General features: G+C 38.0%; 1 protein-coding gene across 5 annotated transcripts in view; it reads right to left on the bottom strand.

The window, feature by feature from the left end:
* CCDC88A (coiled-coil domain containing 88A) overlaps positions 1-22,964 on the bottom strand; it is a 123,248-nt gene that overhangs the window by 11,744 nt on the left and 88,540 nt on the right. For 4 of the 5 annotated variants that reach the window (XM_012556553.2, XM_023735088.1, XM_023735086.1 and 1 more), the window contains exons 18-29: positions 21,780-21,944; positions 19,413-19,574; positions 18,209-18,486; positions 17,841-17,984; positions 15,677-15,863; positions 10,809-10,954; positions 7,162-7,254; positions 6,807-7,021; positions 3,292-3,375; positions 2,099-2,302; positions 1,424-1,495; positions 235-315 (exon numbers count right to left, since the gene is read on the bottom strand). In XM_012556553.2, coding sequence (XP_012412007.1) covers positions 235-315; positions 1,424-1,495; positions 2,099-2,302; positions 3,292-3,375; positions 6,807-7,021; positions 7,162-7,254; positions 10,809-10,954; positions 15,677-15,863; positions 17,841-17,984; positions 18,209-18,486; positions 19,413-19,574; positions 21,780-21,944 — 1,831 coding nt within the window. The remainder of the gene's footprint in view (positions 1-234; positions 316-1,423; positions 1,496-2,098; positions 2,303-3,291; positions 3,376-6,806; positions 7,022-7,161; positions 7,255-10,808; positions 10,955-15,676; positions 15,864-17,840; positions 17,985-18,208; positions 18,487-19,412; positions 19,575-21,779; positions 21,945-22,964) is intronic. The other variant, XM_004369452.2, reaches the window with a different exon arrangement.

The following is a 22,964-nucleotide window of genomic DNA, read 5'->3' as shown; positions in this document are numbered from 1 at the left end:
CTGCAATGCTCACGTATTACAATGTGAAACACACTGCAATGCTCACGTATTACAATGTGAAACACACTGCAATGCTCACGTATTACAATGTGAAAAGTATGAAATGGCCTAAGAAACTATGTTCCAAACACAGATGATTTGGATTTCATACTTTATCCTGGAAACTTCATCCCATCTCCCACCTTTAAACACTGGAAATGGACGGAGCAGGTAACAGGTTTACCCACAGCATACCTTTGACTTCGTGGAGGGAAGCATTATTATTGCTATTGCCAGTGGACGTTTGGCCACTATCAAGGCTGGCTGGTCGCGAAGCTAAATGGGAAAATCAGGAGACAGTGCAATGAATCCTCCAGCTGACGACACTGCCCTTTCCATTCCGATCACAGGCGCTCTGAGGAAGCAATCATGCATACTTCCACAGGCTGAGCATGCCCAGAGCGGAATCGTACACATCAGAAAGCAAAGGCATTTCGAGGCAGTTCAGTACGACATTTCAGGACAGGACAGTTCTGAAACAGTAGTTGAGATTCAAAGAAAAGAAGACCAAGCGCAGGTTTAGATTTGAAAATGACTGCTAGATGGATACCAGGACAGTTTTAGTCGAACAGAATGACATGCAAAACTAACAAACAGCTAGTGACTAGGTCACTTAGAACAGATCAGACACAGAAGCCTGCACACTGCAGAGATGCCCTGGACAGGGGGAGCATGAGCATCTGACAGTTCGTGTCCTGGGCTCCTACCCTTACACAAGGGCAACAAATGGACAGCTAACACTGCCCTGTGCTAATTCTTAACATCCCACCGATATGTGAAATCCCTTTAACATGTTATCCAATTATTGTTAATAATTGAGCTCAGTAAGGTATGATTTGCTAGATAGTTTAAATCTGAAACACTCAATATTGTAGAAAATCTGGTTTCTTAAAATTCATCTTTTAGCAACATATTTCTTTTTAAACCAATGATAAAATGTAACTCTCATAACTTTAAACCAAACCAAACCCACTGTCGTCAAGTCAATTCCAACTCATAGCGACCCTACAGGACAGAGTAGAACTGCCCCATAGGGTTTCCAAACCCACAGGGTTTCCGGCTGGTGGATTTGAACTGCCGACCTTTTGACTAGCAGCCGAGCTCTTAACTTTAGCTTTGTGCAAAAAATGGCAACAAAATTACCTTTGAGTACGTGCAGGCATACTTTATAAATGACTTGACTAAAATAGAGAACATATAGAAAAAGAAATACCCTTAAAGGGGCAAAAGAGAGTGTTAGGTTTGAAGAAATGGCAGAGGTGGCTATGAGATGCAGGTTAGGAAAAACATGCTCGCTGGCAATGCCACGTTCACCTGTACAATGCAAGGCTCTCAGCATTCCCGTTCTGTATTCAATACCTACTCTCTAAAGTTCATATCTTACCATGAACTCTTGATCCCGTACTAGAATCATCACTAATACCTTGTGGGCTTATATCTTCAAAGGATGTAGTATCTACATAAAATAGTAAAATGGATATGAAAATATTTTTGTAACTAAAAAATCCAATATAGAAGTTTTATTGACATAGAACAGGGCATTCTTTTTCAGTCATGGGCAATATATCCTGGTGCAACGTATTTCACAGACTCAACCAGAAACTGGAACTAGGAATAAGAAACAGACGAGCTCTGATGAGAGCCGACTGGCTTAGGGAAAACCCCAGGAGCAATGAAACAGTCTCCCCAGTGACCCTGTACGGCACAGCAAGAGCCTGGCTTACTGCATGAGGTTCTCTGAAGTTGTAGCGTTCTGGGTCTGTTAGTTTTTTAAGAACTTCTGTCACTCCCTTCTTTCTCACTCTTTACCTGGTTTACCTCTCCTTTTCTCGTTAGTTCATTAGGTGCTTATTATGAATGGAGGCCTAGGAAAGACTTTAGTTATCTGTATAATGTCTTACATTTTTAATATGATTTGAGAATTCTTCCAAATAAAATCCAGATTATGTTTTTGTAATTATTTCAGGTTGTTGCTTTTAAAAAAGTACACAGGGGCTAGTCAATCAAAATTCCTGTTGCCAACAGTTACACCACAGTGCAAACAGCAGACGGCCTATACCTTTATTTTTAACCAACTGCTTGGATCTGAAGCCTGTAGAAGAGTTGCCAGTTGAAAAGTTGATGGCTGTAGTAGAGAAGGCCATAGCTCCCAATTCTTTTCTCCTTTTACCCGTTGAAATATCATCAGGAACCTCCAAATTCTCAGTACTACCTGTCCACTGTCCTCCTGCTAGGACCATGGACTGCACCAGGTCATTCATGGCTGGGATGCAAATGAAAGCAAATGAATCAGCATGGTTAATGTGTTTGCTCTTATATCTTTTCTGCATTATAAATGATCTAGCTTTTGTCTATGGATTAATGTAAGTGAACATCAAAAACTATAACCACAAGGTCATTTGAATTATGACATGCATTCAACTGAATGAAATGAGGAGGCCACACAGGCTGATAAATTTCAGTAAATAATTTTATCCCACTCCCACCCCCTTAAAAAAAACAGGAAAGAATTTTACTATATAAAACTGCCATGCTTTTCAGCAGTCATGTGCACTATAATTAGAAGCCTCTGCAATGTGATTTTGTGGTGACAAAAATGGAATGAATGAAGGTAGGATGGTGAGCAGTTCTTATATAGCATCATTATTGAAAATGACAAAGAGTCCTTGGTCAGAGCAGGTTACTGAAGAAATTATTCATTTTAGGAATCAAATAAGTATACCATTCAATAATAACCTGAAAGAGATGATATTCAAAGTGATAGGCATTTAACGTGATTATGTTATTACCCATTTCACTAAAAAAAAAGAAAACCCAGAGTATTATTGCAGAAAGAATGACAAACATTTTTAAGGGTTATAGGCCATTTTATTTATTTATCTTATCTGGTCCATATAAGATAAATTCCTAAGGCTAATGGTTTTGTTATATCTTCTTTAAGTAAATTTCTTTGGGAAAAAATATCTATGGTATATAAAATTAAGGGTTTTTCCTGCCAACTTTCAGAAAGCACTGGGAATTTACAAGGATATTACATGTATGACTAAACATATGCATGTCTATGTACATGTATATGTATCAGTAAACATACATGTAACGCAAATTCAGTGCCAGTTTTGAAAAAACAATTCCTCCAGCTCCTTCTATTAGCGACAGACTGCACTTTACAAAGTAATGGAATTGGCACAGTCCAGAGAAAGGTTAGTGAAATATTAGTCATCGGAGAGAAGCTGAACTGTCATAAGGTCTTACACATGGAACGACGGTAGCAGGCCTTCATTTTGTCTTTGTCCTTCGGTCTGTTCCTCAAAAAGGGCAGTCTTTTCAGTGCAATCACTTTAATGTCAGAGCATGAGGAAAAACAGAAACAGGGGAATGAAAGAAAAAAGGAGAAGAACAGATGGGAGTTAAATGCTGAAATTAAGGACAGAAATGAAATGTCTGAGTTTTGGCTATGTATGCTATGCTAAAGCTATTACTCTCATGCTGCTGAATGATAATGAAGTATGAAATATGCACTTGGATACTTTAAAATACTGGGAAAGCACTGAAGACAATGATGAGGAACATATACTTTGAAAGCTTGGCATGGCTATAGTCATTTAATCACAGGAACTGAATAGAATTACTTACAGAGGGAACAATTTTCCTAGTTAACTTGTAAAGCTACACCTTTAAAATTAAGGCTATTGACAGGTCTTGATGAAAATGTGCAAGGCTTTTCAATCCTCTCATATTTTAATTTTTTAAACTATAAGGCTTTATGCCCAAGGATATTTACAACAATCTAAAGAAACTTTAAAAAAGTACATTAAAAAGTTTTTTTTCCTCCTTAAGCTTTAATTAAAAAAAAAAAAAGGAAATAACTTCTTCATTTAAGCAAAATTCTGGTGCAATCTTTAGCATACATTCTTTTTTTTCTAGCAGAGCCCTTCTAAAGATAAAATAAGCAATTATATTCGGTTTGTTTTGCGGAAGGTTGGCTGGGGGAAGGAGGAAGAAAAGAATATACTGACAGTGATAATGACTGTCAGCCATGAGCTCCACTAAGACCAAAGGGACAGGAGGCCCCACAAGTGAGCAAAATTAAGAGCAAGCTATGCATGCACCACGTTTTTAGGATTTTAAACAGCTTTACAGGTGAGCTTATTAAAAACAAAATCAGAGGGTGCACTGTACAAAATAATTCTGTGAATGAAATTAGGATTACTACTAAAATACAGGAGTCGCTGGAACAAAAATAAAAACGTGCTAGAGTCACTAACCATTCTTAAGCTATATTTTTCAGAAGATTTAGATACCAAAAATTGTTAACACCTTTTTGGAAATGCAATTTAGGACCTAGGAAAACGATTTGCATAAAGACTGAAAAACCTACACAGCCTTAGTAACTATGCTCTTTGCAAGACTTGCCATCATCTTATCAATAACCAAAGATCTTCTGACAAACCGACAAGTATAACGCGTTAAAGAGACTGCGATGGACAGGTAGCTTTTTATCTGTCTGACTGCTACTAGGCACAGTCATGATTCACTTAACCTTTTAACTTGACCTATTTTTTTTCCCCCTAGCTTGGTAAACACAGCTGTTTTTAATGATTAAAAGGAAATGAACTGAAAGCAATGTAAAAATGGACACTTAGCTAAAACAAAGCTGAGTGGTTACAGCATGCACGTGTTGTCTTGTTTAGATACTTTTTTTTGCTTTCAACTGTTGTCGAAAGATTGTTTTACTGACGCTCTTCCAAAGTGCACAGGATAAAAGGAGTTTCCTAGTGGCAGAATATGATCCCTCTTATGCGCAGTCAGTTTGTAGAAATATGTCCTTTTCCCAAACCACACTGCAACTAAGGGAACATTCGTACTGACCAGGCAGTGTTTCATTTTGTTGTATATCGGGTTGCTATGAGTCAGAACCGACCCAATGGCACTCAACAACACAATTGTTGGGTTTTGTGTTTATTTTTACATTTCTAAAATGGAACAACGCCAGAAGAGTATTGCTTCCTTCTAATTCTTATTCTGACAGCTTCAGCAGACAGTATAAGAGTGACAGATTTATACTTAAAGGAAGAAGGTGGCTTCAAAAGACTGTTGTGCATTTCTAGTGTGTGTTCTCATACCTGAATTAAACTATCTTCTTTTAATTAAAAAAAAAAAAAACTATGTCCATTATTATTTCTCATTTAATAACGTGTCATACATTTTCTATCTAAAGGTAGCAGATAAAATTAACTTGCCTGTCACTTTTTAAAAAAAACTTGATGATCTCTCTACTACAATAACTATTCAGAGGTTTCAAGAAGATTTAGTGGAAAAGGACTACACTGCAAAAGACCCAGGTAGCAATAATCTTAAGTGGATATATAGAATTAAAATGCTTTATTCAGACTAATTTATATATGTGTGTTATTTTTTTTGTTGCTTACCTATGGATTCTAGTTTCTAGGATGCTATAGCACTCCCAAGGAGCCCTGGTTACACAAATGTTAAGCGCTTGGCTGCTAACCAAAAGGTCAGTGGTTCGAATCCACCAGCCACTCTGCTGGAGAAAAGACCTGGCTATCTGCTCCCATAAATATTAGAGCCTAGGAAATCCCATGGGGCAGTTCCACTCTGTCCTATAGGGCCACTATGAGTCAGAACAGACTCAACAGCACACAACAACAACACAGTTGCATCCTGAAATATACTCTTTAATGTCTAATCTCCTACACAGTAAAATACTCTTGTCTTTTCAGAGTCAATTTCTCTGAGGTCAAAACATCGTGTACAATTTTTGTGTGCTTTGAGTGTGGTCCTAATGAACAGCCTATCCCTAGAGGAAGAAGCAGCTGTTTTTGCCTGCTTTTACTTCAAAAGAATGGTAGTGACATATATATATACAAATATATATGTATTTTTTAATTTTAGTGACTGACGGTAGTGTGAGAACGTTCAAAGAATCCTTGTTTACTTATTTTATAAGAACACTGATTGTAGTCAATTACTTGGACATCTTCAGAGGCCTAGCATTGAATTATTTTCTCTTTCTTTTAAAATACACTTCTTCAGGCTTTTACTTTGCTCTCTTGGTTTAGCTAAGCACACTAGCAATGAATTAAAAGGCTCTGATTGTACAGGGCATGTTATGATGTACTACTACCATATTTGTAATTATAAAATATTAAATCACAAGTTTAAACATAAATTTACACCTCCCCATCCTTTTATTTTAATCAATCTTTTACCATGTAATCCCTCAATAATTTTTAGTCTGCAGTTATTTCTGAATCACCGAATAACACATTTTCATACTCATACCTCTTTTTCTTTGCTTCCTCATCAGTGGAAACTCTGTTCCACTTTGACACCATCAAAGTACGTGCCTGATTATTCAGCTTCAGTTATGAATAATAGGAAAATAAAACCTTACACCTGAACGTCTCACTTGCTCCTCATAACCGGGTGGGTAAGGCAGGGAGCAAACACAACTAGCACGTGGCAGAGCTAGTCCGGCTCCTCTATTTCCGTGTTCTTTCTACTGCCGCATTTTACCTCCCTGGCCAAACGATGCTGTCTGCCTGGGTGGAATTTCTGTCCACATACACAACACAGAAAGTGACGTGGCTGTGCGTCACTGCAGTGAAAACTGTACAATCCTACCAAGCTTTTAAAAATGCCATCAGTCAGACTGTCCTCCCAAAGGATTGTTTAAGTTATTTAAAAGAAATCTTTAAAAAGGCTTCTAAATCACTGCTAGAGATCACAAGTGTGTAAGCACTCACTGCTGCTCTTCTTGGTCCCCAGGGCCTGGCCATCTTCTAGAGAGTTAGAACCTACTGAGGAGCTGTCTTGACTGTCTTGATGGGGGAGCTGAAGAAAGCCTTCACCCGAGTCTGAACGAGTCGGTGTTAACGTGAGGGATTTCTGACGTTCCCGATTAAGATCTTTCTTAGACTTTATCAATTTTCTCATTTTCAGTGTAATCCAGTTGCCTCTCCTAATAGGATAATTAAAAAATAAATAAATAAATCTCAGTTTAAAATTCAAGATACAAATCTTTTACAAAATTAAAAGTCTTAACATACAACTTTCATCTTATTTTCAAAATAAAAATTCATAAAATTTGGTTAGCAGTACCTTCTAGGAGGTGATGGGTCATAAAATTTGTACTGATCCATAATTTTCTCCTCTAATTTCTCCTTTTGTCGTCTTAATTCATTTAACTTATCACTATAAAAATAAAAATTACATTTTGGGACATGCAGCATATTTTATATCGCTATAAATGATAATAAATTATTTTGTGACTATGATCTAATTGCTTCCCAACACATAAACACAGATACTATGACCAACAACTAAAAGTTCATTAGGTAGTAACAATGGGATTTTTTTTTCCATTTTCCTTTTCTTTAAATTTACAACTTACTTAAATAAAGGGATACAGGATTTAAAGCTTCAATTCTTCAACAGGATTTGTTTGTTTGAAGAAAATTTTCCATACTATAATCTCATCATGACAAAGGAATCCTCTTTCAACATCTTTTTTACAATTATTAAACAAACAACATTATATCAATATTAACTACTTCACTACTCTTGAATCTTCAGTATTTCAAATGATTTTTGGAATGAAGGGTAATTTATTATAATTTATATAAGCAAACAAATAAAAATGTTGGATGTTTAGGTTGCTTACAATTACAGATATTATAAATAATCCTGTAATCACATCTTTATGCAAATACATTTTTTCCCTTTTTGGTAAAACTGTTTAGGCTTGATTTACTTGTCAGAGAATTATTTCCTGCCTCCAGCAACTCACGTGCATACTAGTTTCACCCCATGCTAGCTTCATTTTGGGGGACTTGGTAGACTACTAGCCAAAAGGTTGGTAGCTTGAACCCACCCAGAGGTGCCTTGGAAGACAGGCCTGGTGATCTGCTTCTGCAATGAAGTCAAAACTGACTCGATGGCAACAACAAGTGTGTATAACAGACAGAAACCCCAAAGATCACAGACCAGCGTAAAGTCATTCCCTCCAAGAAACTGCAGTGCGAAGAATACTGTCTACTCAACAAACATTTAACGATCATTTACAACAAGCAAGGCATGAAGTGTCTATAAAGGTTGAATAAGTAGCCTGGTTCTGTTTAGAATATAGGAGAGAACAGCTATTCTAATCCAAAGCAGGAGTAGTTCCAAAATAAAACTACTGGGTGAGTATGAGAGCTTATAAAAGGAAAAACATTTCCACCAGAGATGAACAAAGGAAGCCATATTAGATGGCTGTAAGGAAAGATAAGAATGCCATATGCAGCAGTTTAGTTTGACTGCGGGCTGAGAGGAAACAATGGGAGCGTCTCAAGTTTCTGTTTAGCTCCACAGGAAATCAGAAGTATTGACTGTCTCACCACAAGTGGCATAATGAGATCTTTGCTTTAGGTGCTTTAACCCAATGATGGAATAGGATATATCAGAAAGGCTGGAGGTGAAGAAACCATTTAGGAGGGTGATGGGGTAGTCTAGTTGAGAAAGAGGGCTGAATTAGGATGATGGGAATTGGAAAGAACTGATCTGAGAGTTACAGTGAAAGAAGGTGCTTTGTGAACAGATGTTGCCAACAGTCACACCACAGCGCAAACTGCACTGGCCTATACCTTTATTAGTAACCAGCTGCTGGAATCTGAAGGCTGCAGGAGAGCCGACAGTTGAAAAGCTGATGGCTGTGGGAGAGAAGGCCAGCTCCCAGCGGCTCTTCTCCTTTTATCTGCTGAAATAGCATCAGGAGCTCCAGATTCTCAGTACTACCTGTCCACTGTCTCCCTGCTAGGACCACGTGACGGAGGCACTGAACTAGAAAGGTCTGATGTGTTAGGTGGCCAGTCATAAGTTCAAGAAGCCAGAACGGATACTGATATTTGGAAATCATCCAGATAGATACAATCATTGAAACCCTGAAAATAGATCTGTCACCAAGGGTCAGAATATTACAGATGAAGCTTTCGATAATACCTCTGCTTAAGGGACAGGAAACTCAAATGCCAAGAGCTATTTTTAGGTGAATACACAGGAATACCGCCAAGCAAAGGCAGAGTTTACGTGAATTTTAAGACAAATGTAAAACTTCAAGAAATTTCACATTTGCGGCTGGCCACTTTAGATTACACCCTCAGCTCTTTCAGGGGCATGAATGCTTTTATTCTCTGCTGGGAGAAGTACTTTAGCTTCTTAGGCTAATGATACAACTATGTGTTAAAACAAAAATAATGTTCCTGCCCCTAATTTTGTAGTAAAAACGATGCTTCAGAAAAATGCATGTTGTATCCTGTGGTTCCACACGTGCCCTGGCTCACCATCACGTATACCAACTCTGAAAGGTACAGACATACACTTTCATTTATTCCTTAGGATAATCCTGGAAGTAGGTGTTATTATCTCTGTTTTAGAGAAGAAGAAACTGAAGATCAAAGAATGAAGTGACCTGCCAATGCCCACCTAACTAGTGAGTGGAAGAAGTGGGATTTGAACAACTGTGCGATTTTCATTACACTGTGGCTCTTCTTACTCAGGGGGGAAGAGGAAGAGAAGCCTTTAGTAAAGGCGAAGTATGGTGTAACATAAAGGCTACCTACCATCGAGTTCCCAGGCCCAAATTCCCGCATATACAGATTCCCACCCTCTCCACTCTACCTCTCACATTTCTCGTTTGAATCCAACTGCCCCTGCTTGTGAAATATTTCTCACTAGACTGTTGCAAAAGCCTTCTTAATACCCTTCTTGTCTCTACTCTCAGACTTTCCAATCCATACGCCAAAATGCTATCAGTAATTTTTTTTTTTAAATGCAAATCTGATCATGTTAGTCCTCGGCTCAAATTTTTCAGATACTCCTCTGCATGGCACAGAAAAGCTTTTGTGAATTGGCTTCTGACTGTTAGCCACTTCTCCATTGCTCCCCTCAACCCCTTAATTAATTAAGCAGTGGCTACACTAAATCAAGTTGAACTGCCTTGATATCCTGTAGAAGTAGGTGTCCAAGGACTCAGGGAAATGGGCAAGTTAGAGTGAATTTATCCGGTTAGACCCACAGACCCACACATGGAGTGCCCAGAGGACACACCTTTCACTACAATGGTGAGGAACAAATTTGTGAAGGGAGCCCTCACATCCTTGAAGACTGCTGTGATTGCTATTTTATGTAAGGCAAGACTTGACAGTGGGAACTGCCCTAAATGAATTAAGACTTTTAATTTAACTACATTTAACTACAATGGGGCAGACTGGACCCCAGGGTGGTTGGGGCTAAGTGGCGGCACTTAATTGTCAAAGACGATTATCACATTTAATCATCACACCTCCACGTTTCTGCACCTGCCACTCTCACCTGCTGGTATTCCCCAGGCAAATATCTACTGAACCTTTAAGTCTCAGCTGAAGCAAACACCTTTGGGAACTCCTTGTTTCTCCCAGACCAAGGGAATCCTCCCCCTATATTCGCTATATGTCTATGGCCCCCAGGCACACCTCCAAAAGCAATTATTGTACTTTACATGTCTATTCTTTTTTACCAATTCCTTAAGAGCCGGGCCCATGTGTTTTCACCTTAGCATTTCCGGTTATTAGCACAGAACTCGGAACATAAGCACCCAAAGAAATACATGTTGAAATAATGAATGATGTTCAAGATCAGTAAAAATGAGCATCAAGTTTTCTCTGCCACTGGGTACGGCAGTGATAAGATCATGAATAATATTTTAACGGGCAAACGGATCTAACACCCACATGTACTGTCTTTGTTCAACGTGAAAAAGATCCTTGCTTTCCATATTCTGCTCCAATAGTGTTCTGTTCTGTAGCATCAATGTCTGAATTTGATCTAGCAGATGTCGATTTTCTTCTTCCAAGTTTCCTTTAAGCTGGCTTAGCAACTGTTAAATACAAACGTTTTTGAAAAATCAATATTCATACTTAACATAAATCAACTCAAACATCTGAAAAATATATAAAATACTTCAGAGACATGTCTGCTGCTACTTGAACAATCAGATGGTTGCCCTTTGATCAGTTATGAGTGATAGCTATTATTAGTAATAATGACAGCTAAAGTACCACACTACATACAGTACACGTATTTTTCTCGCTTAATTCTCTCAAACACTGGGTCTAATATAGGACACATTTTCAAGTTCCAAAAACACTGCTTTCTGTCTTTCAAACTGTTTAACTTAGAGATTCCAGTAGAAGTCAGAAAGCCCAAAGCAGTATTTAGTATCATGGGTAGAGCATATTTAATATCACCTGTAGAGTATATTAAACAAATGTAGATTTCTGGACCCCGGCATCCAGATTCAGAGTGGAGCCCAGAGATCTGTATTAAAAAACAAAAGCAAACAAATAAACCCCCTCCCAAAAAAAAAAAGATAAACGAAAGAAAATGAGCATTATGAAAGTTCTCAGAAGGTACAGAAAAGCAGGAAGAATGACACCATGAATGCCCATGAACACCAACTGTCAATACTGCACCTTGTTTATTTTACTTCTCTCTATATTTTTAAACCAAAATGCAACCTTCGTGGTAGGCTGTAAACATGCTGCACTTATCTGCCCCCTCTTATTACTACATCCTCTTGCAATGGGACTTCACACTCTTCCCATCAACAAGCAGAATCTATTTCCTCTCTCCTTGAATTTGGAATGGCTTTGGTCAAGAGAAGCTGGCGGAAGTGGCAGTGTGACAGTTCCCAGCCTAGGCCTCAAGAGGCCTTGTTGGAATTCCACTCAGTCTCTTGGAACCCTGATGGAGGATGAGAGACCACGTGCAGCACAGGAGAGCTAGCCCAGCTGGGGCCACCTTCCACCCGCCAGCCGGCCAGCCTCCTGCATACCTGTCAGCTAACTCCACTTGCAGGAGTAAGCTCTACCAAGATCAGTTGATCCTGGCCTTTTTTATCAGCACATCTGTTCAATCAACCCATGACTCGGGAGCAAACATAAACGTTTACTGTCTGTTACCACTGAGGCTCTGTGGTTGTTGTACAGCATCCCGTGTCAAAAGACAGCTGATGAGACACGTACACAGAGAACAGAGCAAACTTTAAGTATACAGCTCAGAATGAAGACCTGTGTGAACAGTAATTATATTCCAGAAGCACTGCTAGTGCTCTCTTTCAATTACCAACCACTAATGCTGACATCTTACACCGCAGATGCATTTTTCTGCCTCCCCCAAATCATGTTTTTATATGACTTGGCCCCCCGCCAAGGGTGAACATTTGACCCAAGCTGGGACAACCAGTCTTTCCCTTGGACCTTCTAAATTGAAAATGAGAGGATCATTCTTTTTTGGTGGCTGAAGCTTATGAGATATAAAATTTAGAAGCCACATGAAAAAGTCAGCCTGCTGGCCGAAAATGAAGCCTCCGAAAAAGGTTTCTTTACATGTAGTCTTTGTTTCCAGCTATTTTTGAGGGCCGGTTATGCTCATGGCTTTCCCACAGTTTAACTGTTTAATCCCTTTGATTCCATGAACTGATAAACGTGTCCCTCTGCCGAAGCAAGTTCAAGTTGGGTTTCTGACACTTGCAACTAAAACATCTTAACACAAAAACAAGATAAAACAAAAAAAGCAATTCTCCTTGCTAAGAAGAATATAAATTCCCTAGCTATCCAGATTATTATTGTTGTTTGAAAGGGAGATGGTGAATGGACTTTAAATTTATTGAATTAATAGAACTCGAAATGAAAGAAAAATTATAATCTGACCAATCACTTCAAAAGTAAAGATGTTTTAATCTGACAATGTTTTTTTCAAGTTCTAGCCTACATGCATACACTTTTTCTACACTAATAAATTGATAGTCTTTCTGAATCTTATTAAGTCAATACTTCTAGTGTCTCACATAATCATTAGGGAACGAGCAATAGTTCTGCCAAAGCCCTATACGTGCAGGTGCTGAACTGCTGAGATGCCCCAAAGAACTATGCCTCAGGAGATCAGTGTACTAATTCAAAAGGACATAGATCACCAAAAAATTTGTGATAAAAGTTAATATCGTCTTAATGCGTTCATTCATGTTTTACAGGTAGAAATGATCTTAAAAGCTCTATACTGCATTAACATTCCTTTTAACATAGTTAAAAATTGTGAAAATTGGGTCAGGAGTTCCCATCAATGGAGAAAGAATTTACTTAACGTTTAGGAAGTTTAAGAGAACAGACCAAACCTGTATTTTTCTGCATTAACCTAGCATAACGAACGTGATGTTTGGTATAGCACCATAAATTCAATAACTGCAGTCTTCCTTACAAATTAGCTGACAGAAATTATAAGAAATGTTCTAAGGAAGATTTTACAGAATTGATATTCCACAAATTAAGGCTTTTATTAATTAAGTGTATTGCAACAAATCTAAGTCGATATGGATTATCAGACACATTTTTTTTCATACCACTAAGAAAATACATTTTTAAACTATAAGATGTTTCCCTATTTCAGAGTTGTTAAAATGTGAAAAGATGAAATATGGTAATTAACTACCTTAATGATTTCAAATTTTGAAATACAAAGCCCTTGACTACTTCAACTAAAATCTCTCTCTGTCAAGGGCATAATCACAAAAAGATACAATTTAGTACAATGAACATTTAAATATGTTCATCAAGTCATATTACTAATGTATAAATTACTGACTTAAATTCATAATTTTAAAACCTGTTGAGGATGGAAGAGTATGTTTTGGTTAACATAAAAAAAAATCAATTTTGCTCACGGTTGTGAAAAATGTAAAAAACAAAGGAAAAACTGACCTTTGTGGAAATTTTCTTAGAGTCCACAAGATGGGGATATTTACCCATGAGAACATAAAACAGAAGCATAAAACTCAACGCTTTATCTCCAGTGGAGATAACTGGATTTTGGCAGGACATTTGCCGCGTCTCAAAGTGTTTCCTGGAAGATTGCTATTAGTTGCAGCAACAGGAAAAACACTAACTGTCCAGTGGAGAAACCAGACAACACTTTGACTGACAGATCAAAATAACCATCCGAGGTCAGACAAGTCTGATGTGCCTCGGGATATGATCACAGAGAAGGATATAACATGACTCACCCAGCATTCTGGTCAGGAATGCATGACCTGAATCTAAATACGAGGAAAAGATCAGAAAAATCCAAACTGAGGGACATGCTATAGAATTACTGGCATGGTATAAAACAAGTCAACTAAATGCAAAAATGGATCCTGGGCTGGAGGGGGCGGAGGAGGGGGAATGCCATAAAAGTCATTATTGCAGTAATTAAAAAAAATTAGAATATGAATTGTAGATCAGATCAAAGTATTGCACACACGCTAACTTTCCTAAAACCTGATGAAGGGTGTTGTGGTTGCTAAGAAAAGGCACTTGTTCTCCTGAAATGCACACTGAAGTCATCAGGTGTAAGTAAACGGGCAAAATCTATGCCACCAACTCTCAGCTGTACCGGAAAAAAGGATTATATATATAACAAGTGAGAGAGATTGGTGAATCTAGGTAAGATTGATACAGAAGCAGCCTTCCAGACCTCCAATGACATACAGGATCCTACCAAAACCCACTATGGCTGGGTCCCGTTCCTAGGATGCCCTATGAAATTTCTGACTAGTCTGGTTGTCTTCTACTTGCCCCCGCCACCCAGTATTATAACTTCAAGCTATTTGAGAGCTGGCCTTTGACAACTCTCCTGAGCATGGGGCTTTTCTGGGCTCTGCTACAAATCAAGTCAGCCTCCTCCAGTAGCAAAGCTGCTGGTTTTCACAGTTTGCCCCTCACGGTGGAAGAACTATCAGGTGTCAGAAATGGGGAGAGTCTCAGCTTATTCCTCCTCCCTTGGATGGGGCTATGTGACTGCCACAATGAAGAGAATGCAGGAGAGACAACGGTGTGACTTCTGAGGCTGTCACCTGGCTCTCCCGAGTCTCTTTCCCCTGGCCCAGGCACCATATTGAGAGAAAGCGCCAGGCAGCCTGCAGGGAGAGACCAGTTTCCCCAGATGTCTCCACCTTACAGCCAGCATCAACCACCAAACGAGTGCGAGCGAGGGCCTTCAGGTGATTTCAGCACTCAGCTTTGAATCCTCCAGCTGAGGCCCCGGCTGGAAGTGCAGCAGAGACAAACAGCCCCACCGTCACTGTCAAGCTCCCGACCAACAGAATTTGTGAGCATCTCAAACATTGTCTTACACCACTAAGTTCTGGGGTAACTTGTTACACAGCCATAGTAACTGAAACACTCTGTTTCACTTACTATGTTTATTGCCTGTTTCCTTCCACCAGAATATAAGCTCCACAAGGGTTGGGGTTTCTCTCTTTGATTCCCTGGCATACACCAGGAGATCCATGAACACTTGTTCATTAACTGAGTACATAAACTTAGAATTTACAAAGCATCTTGACACATAAGTTTAAGCTAAGAGTAAAAAAAAGAAAGATTGAAATGAATGATAAAGGATGGTTTACCTGAATTATCTGTAAGTTTCACTCATCGCTGACCAACTCTTTTAGAGCTACTCCTCTAAACAGAGGCTGCCACTGTCATTCTAACATGATTGTTTACTTCTAGGCATGTCTCGATGCTCAAAGGAAGAAACAGTGACTCAACTTGTTACAGCTCACCTCACATTGGTTGTTCAGCTTGGTAGATGTGATGTCCAACTGCTGGTATTGTTCCTTTAGCTTTGAAAATTCAGCTTCTAATCTTGTTTGTTCTAGTTTGGAATTATTTAGAAGACTCTTCAAATTTTTATGATCAGTTTGTAAAACTTCAGTCTCTTTCAAAAGCTGACTATATGTATGATTCAACCTATAATTAGAAATCACGTCAGAATAAAATCAGAGTCTCTTAATAGCTTTCATTGTAATTTAACTAACCCCATTGCTGTCCAGTCAATTCCGACTCATAGTGACCCTATAGCACAGAGCAGAACTGCTCCCACACAGCTTCCAAGAAGCAGCTGGTGGATTCGAACTGCTGAACTTTTGGTTAGCAGCAGCAGCTCTTAACCACTGTACCACCAGGGCTCCCACTGTATTTTACACAATATGAAAAGCTGTAAATAACATAACAGACATGCTCAGAAAATATAAGACTCTTTTGCTAGTTACCAAACTGATTAAGGATAAGTTTCTATTCTGTAAAACATGGATAAAAAAAAAAAAATTCTGAGTACCTTTCCCTTGAAAAGAAATCTTTTGGCCTCTAAATATGCTGAAGATGTAAAGACACTCATAATTTTTTCATATAAAAATTTAATAGAAAAAAAGACCAATCCAGTTTCATTTCACAGAGAATTCAAAGATTCTAAAATTCAATGCAAAACACAGATCAAGATGATTACTCCACCCAGCATGAAATACTGTATACATCTCTTGACAAATAACAGGTATACAGGCTTCAATCAAATTTTATAGTTGTTGAAATTTCTGCAGTTGTGGCAAATTATTCACATTTATTCAGTCGCCAAATATTAATGATAAATTTTGACTCTTTCGTAAACATCAGGTCATACTTCTCCCTCCCTGACAATTATACTCTCAGAATACACTTCACTCATCTCCAAGAGCAGGGACTGACAACTTTTTCTGTAAAGGGCCAGACAGTAAATATTTTAGGCATTGGGGGCCACATGCAGTCTGTGTAGCATGTTCTTTACTTTTTCCCTCATAACCCTTTAAAAATGTAAAACCTGTTCCTAACTTGGGGACCGCACAGAAACAGGCTGCGAGCAGGCTGGGCCTGGTCTGCCAGCTTCTATCTCAGAGCACTGAGATCAGGAACCCACAAAGAGGGAGGGAGGCAAGGAAAACTTCTGTCCTGACCATCACTCATTCTTCAAAGAATTGAACACAGCTCACAAGAATTATAAATAATAAAATAATAACAGTAAATGCTCCATAAATAGGTCAACTCAACGAGTGAATGCATGAATGCTGAATACGCAGCTGGCCAAATTCCACTGATTCACATATACATCTACACAGTCTATCAATATCTCCAAGATCAAAGATTTCTCTACTGATACCTCACTGGGGGAGCGGGAGCAGAAAGCAGTATGATGTACAACGTCCTCAGTAACCTCTCCACGGCAAATTCTACAGGGAGCGTCTTTGGAGAATATTTTTACACTGTGCCTCAATCAAAGCTGAGGACATTAACACCAAAATGCAATTCACTGACTATAATTCTAAAGAGGCCTAGACAACCTAGTCCAAGCAAGAAACTTTCTTGTTTTGGCATTAACTAAGGTTAAAAATTAAGAGTTGAGAAGTTTTGCTTTCCCAAGGCTTTCAATTCAACAACTGCCCTATGGGAGACCATTATCACATAGACAGTTAAAATAAGTACAAATCAAGTAGCTAGGAAATTACAAGGCTGCTCATTTGTAGGAACCAGACTAGTGGAAAGAGAAAGACACAAAAAATCAGCTCTCATTACATTCTGTCTCAATAAAGCATGTAAGTGCTATCAAGGCACAGAAATTTTATTATAAAATACAACTTAAAAACTTAATTAGTTGAATAAAACAAAGTACTAAGAGAAAAAAGAGAACAAGGTTCTTGTCTGAGCATTCCACAACGAGCTGTGTGATTTAGTTGGGAAAGTTACTTGTCACTTGTGTCCTTTTTCTTTTTTAACTGTAAGAGAAACTATTTCAAACAGCCTATTCTAGTTTTCAAAATTCTAAGTTCAAATTATGATTGGCACTATAAAGAGGCCGTATGCACACTTTGGATGAGATGGATAATACAGAACTAAAAGGTAAGAATGTTTATGTATTACCTATCATTTTCGCCACAAAGTTTCTTGTATTCTTCAGCTACAGTCTCATGGTTTTTGTTTTCAAGCAGCATTTTTTCCTGTTCTACTTTGAGCATTTTTTCCAAATCTTCCAATTGTCCTTTCTGTTTTAATAACTGATTGTAACTGGGGAAAAAAAGACATTGTGTTTATAATATTTCCTTACGGAAAAAATATTTTAGAAATGAAAGAAACAGGAATAATTTATAAATATCACATAAAATATATGTAAATTTATATAAATTTTCTACATCGATTCTTTCTTAGATCTTTATAACACATCACATTTATTGCACTGCTTGAAGAAAACTGGTTTTAAATTTACAACATAAGAAAACATGATAAATTACCGGTCTTCGAGATCTTTGTGTTCCACCTCAAGATTTTTGTGGGCAAACTTCAGAGTTCCATGTTTTGCAATGAGAGATTCAAACTCTGAGGCCTGGCGTTCATGCAGAAGCTCCAGCTTTTCATGATCTTTGACCAGAGAATCGTAGAGAGATTTCAGGTCTTCTCTTTCTTTGATCATAGACTCATTTTCATTTTCTAAGGAAGACTGCTGAATTAGGAGTTGTGCATTCTGGTTCATAAGTGAGGTACTTTGAGAATTAAGGGTAGAATTTTCAACCTACAAGAATGCATACTGTCATCAGATGTATTGTTCTTTTTTAAAAATGAAAGATTACAGTGCTAACCTTAGAAGTTCTAAGTAAGTGATAGCAGATACATTCATACTGTACTAGGAAAATTTGGATTTTTAGCTTCCCAAAGACTAAGGCTATCAATTTTTGATTTGTGTTTCGAAAAATGTGTGTGTGTGTGTTTAGGTTTGAGTTTCTTTTAAATGAAGATGAACAGCAAAAATCTGTATTCCACATATCCTAAAGTACAGAATTGGAAATGCTAGTTTATCATTTTCTAGAATGTGGAAGTTGACAGAATTGAAAAACTACTTGTGAAAATTCAATTGGAACTTTTCTCAAGAGTCTAAACTAAACTAGTACTTGCTTTACTATTTGGAAAAGGATTACAGAAAGAACAAGTGTTAGATCTGAAAAGGGAACTCCTTTTGCTCTTTAAGAGGTTTCAGAGAGCTGCACTTTCCTCCACCTGATCGTTTTATCTGAAAAGACACCAGCAGTGCTGACTAAAAGACGTATCCTTTGAACTAAAGACAAGTTTAAAGACAACATTCCCATGCTGTGTTACCTTCAAATAACTAACCTGATAAGAAAGCTGTAAAAATACGTAAGGAATGGTATGCTACAACCACACTCAAGAGTTTCTACCTGATTAGTTATAATCAACTTATTGAAATGGGGGAAAGATCACAAAGTAAATATAAATAAAATTATTTTATTTCTATTTGTTGAGTGAATTTATAGTATTTAGAGGCTCTGACATTGAAACAATGCTAATATTTGAAAATGTGGCAAGGTACCAAGTAAAAATATTTTATCTTCGATTAATTAGTAATTTGCTCACTGAGAAGCCGCGCTCCCACGTCTAGCCTCCCTACTGTAACAGCGCACCCCCGCGACATCCCACCCCGACCTGAAGCTTGGCGTTCTGCGTCTGGAGGGTGGTGTTCTGCTCCTGCAGTGACACAGTCTGTCTCTGAAGTGCCAGAATCTGAGCCTGCAAGTTGCTGTTCTGGGTCTCAAGCTGCTTCAGTTGCGTTTTCAATGCTTGCTTCTCCGCCTGCAGTGTAGCATTCTTAATAAACAAAGCACACACATTCAAAATAAAAGCAACACCAAACGTATTTCTATTACAGGTACTGGAATTTTATACAATGGGCATGTATTACCATTATAATCCAAGAAACCTCAACAACCGTAAAGGAGAAAAAACAAAACATTCCCCTTTATCCCAAATTATAAACATATGTTTAACCTATGAAAAAGAAAACAATAACATTAAAACCTTAATATACTATTGTACCTGTGTCCTATGGTCTCATAACATCTGAAAAAATAGCTCATTCTACATATATTTATGAACACAAGAAACTGGAATGGGGTTTCTAACCTGCACGGGAGTGCCCAGAGTGCCCAGAATGAGTGGGGGCTGTGTCCTGCAGAGGAGGGGGATGCCTTTTTCTAATTTTTCCAAAGGCAAATATAAATAAATATGGTGGCCCCAGGGGTCAGCAACAAAACTAAGTTTTTTACAAACACAAAAATTTGGAAGAGAAGCAAATTCATATGAATTTTAAAGAGTAATACAGTATTATCAACTGAAATGAAATACACATATGCATAAACACATACCGATATGTATATATACTCTTCAGCCCAGAAATTCCATTGTCAGGAATTTACCACATTATAAACATGTTCATACATGAATTTTCATTGCAGTGAAACTAGAAAATAACCTCAATGTCCATCAATGTGGGACTTTAAAATAAATCATTACTAATAAATTTTTTAAAAAACAATATCCACACTGTGGAGTAATATGCAGTCATTAAAAAAATATCGGTATCAGCTAAAATGGAGAGAATTCCAAGATAATATAATTGAAAAATGCAAATAAGAATACTGCATGTATGATTCCACAGGTATAAATCTGCAGAAGAAATTTTTCTGAGAAGAGACACAAGAAATTGCTAACGGGTTATTTTAGGTGAGGAAATAAGAATCAATGGCGTGGGAGATTAATCTTTGGTTTTATAGCTTAAAGTTTTTAATGAAGTATCTGTAGTACTGTTAAGTTAAATTAAAATCATTGAAGTTTTAATGAAGTATCTGTATTAATTTTTATGACAGAAAGCAATAACCACCACCACAATTATTTTACTCGTTAGCATGTAAGTTCCTTAAGCTCATTCTGAAGGATGTTTTTGAATTCATTTGCTCATTGTTTAATGTCAAATATCTACTGAACTCATTCAGCGAACATTTACTAAGTGCCCACTATCTCTCAGGTACTATTCTAGATACCAGAGGCACGGTGGTGAGAAAGAAAGACAAGCTACCTGCTTTCACGGAGCTTTCCTTCAGTAGGCAAACGATAAATGAATAAAAAATATAATTTAACTACTGAGAAGCGCTACGAAGAAAGTAAACGCAGCAGTGTGACAGTGAATGGTTTAGGATGGGGACAGCTACTTCAGTGGGGAAAGGGATCAGGGAAGAACTCTTGCAGGAGATACTTGATACAAGACTTGAATGCGGAAGGAAGCGAACCGTGTGCCCCAGGCAGGGGAAGCAAACAGAGAGATCCTGAGGTAGGAACAAACAGAAGAAGAGACCAGTATTTAACTAGAATTAACTTACTTATGTGCCAGGCACTGTTTTAGGTGTTTCCCAGATATTAGCAGATACTTGTATCATCCCCAGATAACAAGAGCGGATGGCTGCAGGGGCGGTAGGGTAAAGGGGACAGAGGCAGGGGCAGTGTCAGGAAGATCTTACAGGACACAGTAAACAATGTGGAGTTCATTCTAATTGACATGGAAAGTCACTGAAGACTTTCAGTAGGGGAATGACACGATCTGGAGTATATTTAAAAAAAGATGACGTAATCTGGCTACTGCACTGAGAATGGGTTAGAGTGGGCCAAGAGTGGAAGGAGGGAGGCCAGTTAGGAGGACATGAAGAGTCCAGATGAGAGAAGCTGATGGTAGTCAGACTAGAGCGGTAGCAAGACAGCTGGAGAGAAGGAGGTAGGTTTCTATCTTCAAGATCCTTGACAGAGCTTGCTGATGGACTTATATGAGGAACAGAGAAAAGTATACGAAGTTATTAGTTCTTCAGCCTTTTTTATATTACATATTTATATCATAAATCAGTCAACGAAGCATAAAATGAACAAAGCTGAAAAACCAGATTAGATGAATTAAGTTATGTATAATATCCACAATCCTTTACATCTAAACCACCTTATTTCTACTAAACGTTCCACAACACTTACATTCCTTTCTACTTCAATCAGCCTGTCTTTGACTTTCAGAAGCTCTCTGGTGGCTTCCTGACTTTCCCGCTCCCATCTGGTATCCTCACCAGACGCTGGAGGGGAGCTCTGTACCATCCTTTCTTCATCTTGTCTCTGTTTGAGAGCTTCATAATTTTTTTTCACCTAAAATATTTAAAATATTTTACTGAGGAGAAAAAGACCACCAAAATTATATTTCTCACAATTAATTTAACTTTGCACTGGTCCAGTGAATGTGAGCGACACTTTACTTAAAAATGTGATAAATACTATGTATAATTATCATTATTATTATGATCACAATTTATGCTTTTTAATATGTAAATTCTTTCCTCTTAGAAATATTAAATATACTCTGGGTTTCTACAATATATTTGATAATTTCAGATCCTATTGTTTGTGGTAAAAATAGCCTTAAAGAATAAATTAACTGGACACAGACATGTTGCTAAATACTAATACTGCTTTTAGATCTATAGCCAATTTAGGAATTTCACAGAGATCCATATGTAAAGAATAAAAATTTGACATATGTAATAATTTCTGTTAAACAGATACCTAAATGAAATTTCAGTAAGTGTCTATATATGTGTGCCTCTTTAAGAAGGTTATCTGGCTTGGAATAAGCTATGTTAATAAATTAATGACTTCTTTATTCATATCTTGAACCACATGTAATTACTGTAATTTATCTTATAAGGAGTGAGCAATCCAAGTATCTACCTTATCCAGGGTTTTCTGACGTGATTACAGTCAAATTCTTCTTCAAGAAAGCCAACTCAGAACGAGCAACTTGTCAACTTGTTCATCTTGCTGTTGTCAGGTGCCATCAGGTCAACTCTGACTCACAGTGACCCTATGTACAACAGAACAAAACACTGTCTGGTCCCGTGCCATCCTCACAGTCATGGCTATGTTTCAGTCCATTGTTGCAGCCACTGTGTCAATCCATCTTGTTGAGTGTCTTCTTCTTTTTCGCTGACCCCTCCACTTTACCAAGCATGATGTCCTTCTCCAGGGACTGGTCCCCCCTGATAACATGTCCAAAGTACGTGAGACAAAGTCTTGTCATCCTCGGTTCTAACGAGTACTCTGGCTGCACTTCCAAGACAGATTTGTTTGTTCTTCTGGCAGTCCATGGTATATTCAATATTCTTTGCCAAC

The sequence above is a fragment of the Trichechus manatus genome, unplaced genomic scaffold, assembly GCF_000243295.1.
Source record: "Trichechus manatus latirostris isolate Lorelei unplaced genomic scaffold, TriManLat1.0 scaffold00005, whole genome shotgun sequence".
NCBI classification, from domain to species: domain Eukaryota; kingdom Metazoa; phylum Chordata; class Mammalia; order Sirenia; family Trichechidae; genus Trichechus; species Trichechus manatus.
The sequence above is the reverse complement of the archived record's forward strand: the minus strand, read 5'-3'. Positions and strand labels throughout refer to the sequence as shown.